The 9,733-nt window shown below is 39.2% G+C and overlaps 1 protein-coding gene across 1 annotated transcript; it reads left to right on the forward strand.

Moving 5' to 3' along the window:
• The first annotated feature begins 1,914 nt into the window (after positions 1-1,914).
• On the forward strand, positions 1,915-8,751 carry LOC121861631 (CD209 antigen-like). Its single transcript, XM_042359521.1, has 5 exons — positions 1,915-2,557; positions 3,178-3,333; positions 5,565-5,684; positions 6,371-6,538; positions 7,149-8,751. The coding sequence occupies exons 1-5, from the start codon at positions 2,218-2,220 to the stop codon at positions 7,391-7,393; spliced, it is 1,029 nt and encodes a 342-aa protein (XP_042215455.1). The 5' UTR covers positions 1,915-2,217; the 3' UTR covers positions 7,394-8,751.
• The last annotated feature ends 982 nt before the right edge of the window (positions 8,752-9,733 follow it).

Consider the following 9,733-nt stretch of genomic DNA (forward strand, 5'->3'; position numbering starts at 1 on the left):
AAGACTTAATAATCGGATTTTTGTTTGATGGGGGCTTGGGGACCGTAGTCAGTTGGCGGGGAGGTTTTGGTGCGTATTACGAGTCATGTAGGCGTTTGTATGTTGGAACTAATACACCCTCCCTCCCTCCCTCCCTCCCTCGTCCTTCTCTCTCTCACATTACCTCGTCATTGCTTCCCCTTCTTGCTTCTCCACCCATCCCATTTCCGCCATGCCCTCACTGACCTATTATTGACCGAACCCCCTCGCTGAGGATATTGGGGAAGGAGGGGATCACTAAGGACATGGAAGGAGAAGGGGTTCGCTGAGGACATGGAAGGAGAAGGGGTTCGCTGAGGACATGGGGGGGGGGGGGCAAGTAGAAATTTTTTCAATGGGTTTTTACTGAGATTGTTGTTGGTTATGGTGGTAATATGAATAATGTCATTTATTAACATTCTTTTCATCAGTTTTCGAATCGGTGAACGAGGGGCACAATTATGATGTGGTATATCTCGACTTTAGAAAGCCTTCGACAGAGTCCCCCACGAAAGACTAATTAGAAAGGCAGAAGCTCATGGCATCAAAGGTAACATCCTTAAATGGATTAGGGCGTGGTTACAGAACAGGAAACAGCGAGTGAGCATTAATGGCACTAAGTCCCATTGGAGCAACATCACAAGTGGAGTTCCCCAAGGCTCAGTACTTGGACCATTATTATTTATTATATACATAAACGACATAGATATCGGCATAGACAGCAACATAAGTAAATTTGCTGATGACACTAAAATAGGACGTGTTATTAAATCTGACGAGGACTCGGCAAAACTACAGGAAGATCTAAAAAAAATTTTCGAATGGTCTGAAAAATGGCAGATGAAATTCAACGTGGACAAATGTAAAGTACTCAGTATAGGAGATGTAAACAGGGAAACCAGATACCAGATGAACAACGATGCCATAAGAGAAATCCGACTGCGAGAGAGATTTAGGAGTAATGATAAGTAGGAACCTTAAGCCAAGTAAACAATGTGTTTTTGCTCGTAACAAGGCTAATAAAGTACTTGGGTTCATACAAAGGAGTGTTAGTTACAAGACTAGTGAGGTCATCCTAAAACTGTATCTTGCTCTTGTGAGACCACACCTGGATTAGGCAGTTCAGTTCTGGTCACCATATTACAGAATGGATATAGAATCCTTGGAAAGAATTCAGAGGAGAATGACAAGACTAATCCCGGGCATTAGGAACCTTGAGTATAGAGACAGGTTAAAGCATCTTAATTTGCACTACCTCGAGAGACGTAGAGCGAGGGGCGACCTGAAGAGGTATATAAATGGAAGGCAGGGCTAAACAAAGGGGACATTACAAAGGTACTCAAACTATCCAACCAGGAGCGAACTCGTAACAATGGTTTTAAATTAGACAAATTTAGATTTAGGCGTGAAATAGGTAAACACTGGTTTGGAAACAGAGTAGTGGATGAATGGAACAAGTTACCAAATATCATCATTAACTCGAATACGCTGGATAGCTTCAAACATTGGTTGGATACTTATATGAGCAATAGGGGTTGGGTGTAAACGGGACTGCCCAGTATGGGCCAATAGGCCCGCTGCAGTTTCCTCCATTCTTATGTTCTTATGTATATAGACAATGCAGGTACTTTATAATGTTTAGCATGTGTATAAACAGTAGGTAAACTAGGTATACGGACCGCGGAAGTATACCGTTTCCAATGTACCTGGACAGTGTAGGTATGCAACAATAGTAAACAGTAAAGTAATATGACCGAGGAAAACCACTCCATTACCTCCTCTTGTCACTCCGCCTCTTTTTATTAGTTGGATGTTAATTCTTAGCAGTGTGTGTGCACTGAGCGAGGTCGTTGGCGTGTGTGCTACGTCACTGTTTTTCTCGGTACCACAGCAGAGCCAGCCGGTTGGAGCACTCCGCCTCCCAGCTACTATTGAAACTCCACGTCTGCTACCACTTGCCTGCTGCTTGCTCCCTGGCACACATTTTGAATCTGTTTACACGTACCCATTTGAAACATGTGAAGACGCATTTGGAAACTATGTAGACGTACGACTTTGTTTGCTGTATCAACGTAGGCCTTTATATGCAATGTAGGCGGAGACCTTTGGATGCTGTGTAAATCAGGCATTTGGAAACTGTGTTAACTTTCTGCAGGTCGTTGCAAAGACTTGAGTTGTTGTTTTTCCCTGTCTGCCATCATGAAAACCCGTGTGATACCTCCTCCCAGGCCCCAGTTTTTCGTCCAACCCTCCTTCAGTCAGATTCCTTTCACTCCTTCCCCCTACAGTCAGATCCCTTTTGTCCAAAGCCCTTTTTTGACTGAAGCGTCACACCTGCACCCTACTTTTCTGGACAACCCGCTGCTGTTGCCGAGCCTTCTGCTGATTCTAGGCTTTACCGGCCGGCACCTCACCACCAACCTGACCACCACCCTCGCCGACAAAGACAGCTTCCAGAGGCTCCTCTTCAACAACCGCCGTACCGTCGACGACATCAAGTACAACCTCACAAATATCAACTATCATCACCGACACAAAGGTACGCGTGGGTTTTAAGATTCACACACACACACACACACACACACACACACACACACTTACGGTATTCTCTTCCCCTATCCCACATATCAAGAACAGCTCAACACACTGACCCTCTCGGCTCTCTCTGATCATTGCCATGACCTCATCTGCAAGTTTGGTGAGAAGTTTCTGCACCACCCTTGACATTGGCTCCTGCTTCCACCCGAGATCCCCCGTCTGCAAATTACTGTTCAACACCACAACTGCTTCCGGCCCATACGAGCACGTACTGATCGCTAAAAGAACAGCCCAGTCCCAACAATTGTAAAAAATTTCAGCAAATCGTAGTCAACCATTGTGTTTTTTCCCAGCCAATCTTATAATTATTATTATTATTATTATTATTATTATTATTATTATTATTATTATTATTATTATTATTATTATTACAGTATATTTTCGCCTCCAGGGCCTTGATGTGGGTCACTGACTTGTGCCCTGGCGGGCAGATCTCGAAAAAAAGTGATTTATTCCACATTTATGTTACTGTATATTTTCAGCCTTTTGGCTGCCGGGCTTTTACAATAAATCGTTTATATATATAAATATATTATATATATATATATATCACACTTCTAGGAGCCAATTGCGAAGAAACCCCGAATTTGTGTAAAACGCAACAAATAAGAGATGAGCCAGACAGCCTTTCCTCCGGGTTCTTGTCTCTTCAGGAATCTGTTCTCGACCTTCAGAAAACTTTGACCCGCCGCTTGCACAGGAAAGTGCCCCAAAAAGGTGAGTAGATGTTTGTTAGGGAAGTCCCGAGAAAGTTAATTAATTTTTATGAAGGGGCAGAAGATTTCGTTGATATTTTGAATGTTTGCCTTCTTGAGGGAGCTAAGGAGAGAGGACAAGGTTAACCAGTGACTCAAAGTCAGTTATTATATAATTTAAAGTATCAACCCTCAATTTCCATAAGCGGGAACAGTTCATACTACTGTACAGTATACTTACAATTGATTTGTTGGTCACTTGCATTTTATTCCTGAATATATCCCTCAACTCCTTGGAATATTTGACCGTTTTTCCTTCTCGTATTTGTCAGTCAATATGTTTATCAGTCCGTCTGTCTATTCAATTATTAATTTATTTATTCATCAATCCATAGATCCATCCATCCATTTATCTGGCCATCCATCAACCCATCCATTCATCTGTATATTGGTCCAATCATCAACTCATCCATTCATACATTAACTCATCCATTCATACATTAACTCATCCATTCAAACATTAACTCATCCATTCATACATTAACTCATCCATTCATACATTAACTCATCCATTCATACATTAACTCATCCATTCATACATTAACTCATCCATTCATACATTAACTCATCCATTCATACATTAACTCATCCATTCATACATTAACTCATCCATTCATACATTAACTCATCCATTCATACATTAACCCATCCATTCATATATTAACTCATCCATTCATACATTAACTCATCCATTCATATATTAACTCATCCATTCATACATTAACTCATCCATTCATACATTAACTCATCCATTCATATATTAACTCATCCATTCATATATTAACTCATCCATTCATACATTAACTCATCCATTCATACATTAACTCATCCATTCATACATTAACTCATCCATATATATTATCACAGTATTTATCCATGCATCTTTTACACTCCGCCCTCCACATTCAATACCCGTAGGCAAGATTTTTATTCCCATTCAACAATTACGGGAAAAGTCGCTCTCTTCACCTCTGAGAATAGGAATTTTTCATGTGAGCTTTCTCTAATTGTCTTTAAGCTTTCTTTAATACAGTATCTTTAAATTTCTTTGACGTACAGGGGACCTTGGTTATGAAAATTCCCTTACTTAGAAAAAAGCATGATTTCTTTTTTAGTTTTTTTTTTTTAAGAATTGTATTGAATTTTTATTTTAAATTACTTTTTTATATATTGCAGTCCAAGAGGTTTTTGTATTCAAGGGTAGAAATTGTCTTAGATATTTTTATTTACTTATTTATTTATATTTTATTTTTTTATTTATTTTTTTTTACAGCAAAGATGCACCTTGAACAGATATACCTTAGGGTTTTATATTTTGGATGGAGAAATTAAAACTTTTTATTCTGGAGTGAAAATTTCTGTGTATTTTGGCTTTGCTTTGGAGGGAAATATGTTGTGTCTGGTTTTGCCGGTAAAAAAAGTCGAGTCAAGGGATTTTGTGGATTTTATGTTTTAAATGTAAGTGTCTCAAGTGATTTTTTGTGCTGAACGTAAAAAAAAATTCTTATAGAGGAAATTTTTTTTTTCTTTTAGACGGTTAAAAATGTTAAAACAAACGCCTTTTGTTTGATGAGAAAAAAATTTTCATAATTTTTTTTCTAAAGGTTAAATGTTTAGTACTTGTTGTTCTGAAGAGAGAAAAGTTAACCATAAAAATTTTAATTTTTTGTGAATTTTTCTTTTCTTTCATTTCCGTGTAGGGACTAGCCAGGCCAGGCAGAGTGATGTGTGTGTGTGTGTGTGTGTGTGTGTGTGTGTGTGTGTGTTCATGCTTTGTTATGTCTGTCTCTCCGTAAGGAAATAAAATATTTCACACACACACACACACACACACACACACACACACACACACACACACACAGAGAGAGGCTCCTTCACTGGTGGGTTTACAGGGGCTCGTCAAATAAACATTTCACAAATCATTACATTAAGATATTTTAGCATTGTTTTACTCTGATTCCATAATGTGTTTACTATTGTGAGTTTCCTTCTGTCGAATGTAAACAAACACAGGGCTGCCACACTACACAAAACCTGACGAGCCCCTGTAAACGCACTAGTGAAAGGGACTGTACGTATACTCAAATACTGTCTGATTATTCTAGCATCTCCAGTCACCATCCCCTTATCTGATTATTCACTCATTTTCTCTACACCACTTCGGGACCCTCTTGATGTGTCTTGCCTGTGAAGGTGGAGACATGAACGAAATCCTCGACCACATGTTGCTAGACCTGGAGACTCGGAGTAAGGATCTGGAGAAGCGACAAGCAGACGGGATGACAAGGCACCTTAGACACTCACAGGAACACCGTCAGTATTATTATTATTATTATTATTATTATTATTTTACTCTTCTCGGGGTTCATGATAATAGAGGTACAGGTAATAAGTGGGGTTGTAGGAGGGTGAGGAAAAGAAGAAGAAGTAGTAGTTGTAGTAGTTGTTGTAGTAGTAGTAGTAGTAGTGGTGGTGGTGGTGGTAAAAAGTTGGTCTCGTGTACGATAGAGAGCAGGAGTGATAGCTGAAGTAGTAGTTGTAGTATTTATTTAAAACAAATAATGATATTAATATGCACTTACCTTGGCTACAGCATCATTTTTTATATTTGTAACCATATGGGAATAATTGTACCATAGTGTACTTTTATTTTGCGCCTACATATTTATTTGTACTGATATCTTTAAATAAGTAATCTTGTCTGATTATGGGACAATGTATGATGATTATGCTAGTGAAAGTGAAATAAATTAAAAAGAATTGATGTTAGTGAAAGCATTCAGAGTAGTGCCTTAATTATTATTATTATTATTATTATTACTACTACTACTACTACTACTACTACTACTACTATAGTACTATTATTCCTGTTAATATTATCGTTGTTTTTATTATTGTAATCATTGTTACTATTATTATTATTAACCTTCTTTGTTCCCCTAACTGAGATGACCTCTACCTGTCTCCCTTACTGAGGTAACTTCACGGTCTTCCCACAGTGAGAGGCTGTAGAGAACCATTCTTTGTGTTGGGTGGTGAGTGCTTCTACCTGAGCTACAAGAACAAGCTGTCCTGGCACGACGCTAACTCATCTTGTACCATGATGGGCGCTCACCTAGCCGAGCCCGGTAACCTCCGTGATCTGGCTGCCATTCTCCAGAACCTGCGTGAGTACCCTCTGTCCCTCCTGCCGGGTGCCATTCTGAAGGATTTTCATCAATATACTTGTTCTAGAATTTTAGACTGTCAGTCTCATCTAAACAGATAAGTGTAGATCTGGCGCTTAATTACTTGTTGAACTAAACTTTAATTGGCAATTCTTAGCTTTACTAGTGCACGAATGGTAGTCTTTAGCTCTACTAGTGCCTATAGTGTAATTCATAGACCTAATATTGCCTAATTAATTCATAACTGTTAGTGTCTAATTTGTAAATAGTTCTTCTAGTACCTAATTGGTAGTTTAAAGATTCCTTTTTTGAATTGGGAGTTTAACATTGTCTATCTCCCTAATTAGTAGTTCACAGCTCTTATGTATTTTAATTGGTAATTATCATCTATATTTCTCCCAATTTGGAAATTAATGTACCGGATGTATCTTCAGTAAATCTCTGATTGGTATGAAACATCTAACCTTCGACCTGATTGGTATTTAACATCTGTATAGGTCCTCTCTGTTCAATGGGTAGTTTAGAGTTCAGCCCCCCCCCCTCCCCCGTGGCTGATCATAAAGGTGGTACAGTACAGTTATATACAGTACGTGGTACTTGTTGTCCTCAGCTACCAAGTTAAAGCGGTGGTGGGTGGGAGGTTCTGACGAGGCTCAGGAAGGAGACTGGCGGTGGTTGTCGGGTCGACCAGTGAGTAGCAGTGACTGGAGGGAAGGTCAGCCCAGCAACATCAGTCTAACCAATGACGTGCAGGATTGTCTGGCCCTGGCGATGGTGAAGACCCAAAGCCCTCCCCTCGATGATTACTCCTGCTGGAAAAAGAGGGCCTTCATCTGTCAGCAGGACCTGGAATAGCTTGTGTTTTCTTCTCATTGCTTAACGTCTTTCCCTCTTTTATTTTTTCCATTTTATTATCATCTTCGATGACTGTTCCTGTTGCAGGTAGATGGATTTCATCTGTCAGTTCACTTCGAGTGTTGACTTAAAAAAATATTTCCTCTTTTTCATTTCTTCTTTTATTATTATTTACTTGAACTACTTTTCTTGTTTGAAGAAGACGATGGTCTTCGTCGGTTATCCAGATGCCCATTGCTCACCTGGAATAACCCTTTCTTTTTTTTCCTTTTTTCTTTTCCCTTTTCATTTTCTTCCTCCATAATTTCTCCCGGTGAAAGGGAACTTTCATCAGCGAGCTGTATAGTGGCACCTTTCCTTTCCTCTGCGTGCTGATGCTGTGGCAAAAGCAGCTGCTTTTCGTCCTGTAGCACATCATTCCCCTCTACCTGCCTCTGATATGAAGCTAGAAATAAGAGCTGTCATCCGCTCGAGTTGGTAATGCAAGTGGGATGCCGTCGGAGCAAACAAGCTCCGCGATATCTATCCTGCATTGAGTGCCTGGGGACATCAAGGACTGTCACAGCCGGGAGACTGCTTTGGCCTGCCTCCGTATTGACCACACACAGCTGACTCCTGATTTTTTTTTTTATGAAGAAGGCACCCCCTCCCCATTGTGATAACTGCCTGGTCCCATTGACTGTTCGACACCACCTGGTGGAGTGTCCCAGTCTCATGGTTCTCGTAGTAAGCACCTCTCCCAATGCCGGGTGGGAGACGGGTCTTAGCGTCTCTGGTTCTGGCGGAGGAGTGGGTAGTGTGGGAGGGGACGTCCTCTCCTTCGTGGAGGAAGCCGGTCTTCTACATAAGGTTTGAGTTTCATCTATTCACGTGTTGAAATGTTTTTTTTTACGAAAGTTCTGTGTTATTTGTTACTAAGTTTTTTACCTTCCAATACAGTATTTGATTTTATTATTTTAAGCCATTATTTTTATCCGGCGACATATGACCTAAGCTGTTGCGTCGCCAGGGATGTAATTGATCAATCAATCTGCCTCTTCGCGGTATTAGCCAAGAAAAAAAAAACTTTATTTCATAAATAGCGTATTCGACTTTACTTTGATTTTCCAAATGTTTTAGCAGGTATTTCTTGAAGTCTTAGGAAAATAGACATTCGTTTATTTGAAGATACGATGCAAAGTAGCCAGTATACTTTTAAATCTTAATTTAAGAAAAGAATAAACAAACGTCTTTATACTAAGTACGTGTTGTAGAAGACTTCTAACAGAAGAAAGACTATTTTAGTTAGTGTTTAAGCACTTGAGTGAACTGCCATATTGTAATTAGCTGGTAAGAAAGTAAATAAAAATAAATAATGATTAGTTTATTTATATCCACGGCCTATATGGCAGATAATTTTTTTATTTTTTTCCGTTATTTCATGATGACCTCTTAGCCTTGGCTTTACAAGTAAAGGTTGCCGGGTTCCAGTCCCGTCTCTAGTGAAGGACTGGTTTCTCTCTTCTAGTCTTACAGTTCCACATTCATCATTATTAAAAAGACTATACTGTCGGGTGCACTTGTCCATGGTGGAGCAACCCTGGGGTGGATTAGGGGTAACTCACTAGCTGCTGAATGATAAGAATTAGGAGATCAGCACCTGTTCGGCCATCCTGCTTGATTACAAGGAAGTACTTAGGTGCAAGAAGAGGGGTTATTTCTACTATGGTTTGGAATTAATCCTGGGCTGGAGGCAGTGATAGTATGGTCGTCGTGTTTGAAAGCTGAATGAATAGTGGACGGGGCAAACTGGTGTCTGGTCCTGCCGTTAATGTGCTCTTCCCTCCCACCAATCCTACCGTTAACCTGCTGTTCCTCTCATCTGCCTGTTGACTTGTTGTCTTATCATACCGTTAACCTGCTGTTCCTCTCACCTGCCTGTTGACTTGTTATTTTATCATACCGTTGCACTTGTCTAATCCTGTCGTTGACCTGTTGTCTCTGGCCCTAATGACTCCCTGAGTCTCCTTCCCTAATGCGTCTCGGTATGATTTTTTTTTTACGGGGATTAACCCACCCAGGCACAGGTCACTGACCCACATCAGGGCCTGGGGGGCGAAAATGTAATAATAATAATAATAATAATAATAATAATAATAATAATAATAATACAGTAATAATAATAATAATAATAATAATTATTCATAGTAAATTAAATTTATAATAAAATAAAAACAAATTTGAAAATAAAATAATAATAATAATAATAATAATAATAATAATAATAATTATTCATAGTAAATTAAATTTATAATAAAATAAAAACAAATTTGAAAATAAAATAATAATAATAATAATAAT

This window comes from Homarus americanus, unplaced genomic scaffold (assembly GCF_018991925.1).
Source record: "Homarus americanus isolate GMGI-L3 unplaced genomic scaffold, GMGI_Hamer_2.0 scaffold9847, whole genome shotgun sequence".
NCBI lineage: Eukaryota > Metazoa > Arthropoda > Malacostraca > Decapoda > Nephropidae > Homarus > Homarus americanus.

What these genes read in the sequence shown, in the direction of transcription:
- LOC121861631 (XM_042359521.1), top strand. Translation starts at nt 2,218, where the DNA reads ATGAAAACCCGTGTGATACCTCCTCCCAGGCCCCAGTTTTTCGTCCAA. An exon ending in CTATCATCACCGACACAAAG is followed by an intron (nt 2,558 to 3,177) that starts GTACGCGTGGGT and finishes TCACACTTCTAG; the next exon opens with GAGCCAATTGCGAAGAAACC. An exon ending in TGCCATTCTCCAGAACCTGC is followed by an intron (nt 6,539 to 7,148) that starts GTGAGTACCCTC and finishes TGTTGTCCTCAG; the next exon opens with CTACCAAGTTAAAGCGGTGG.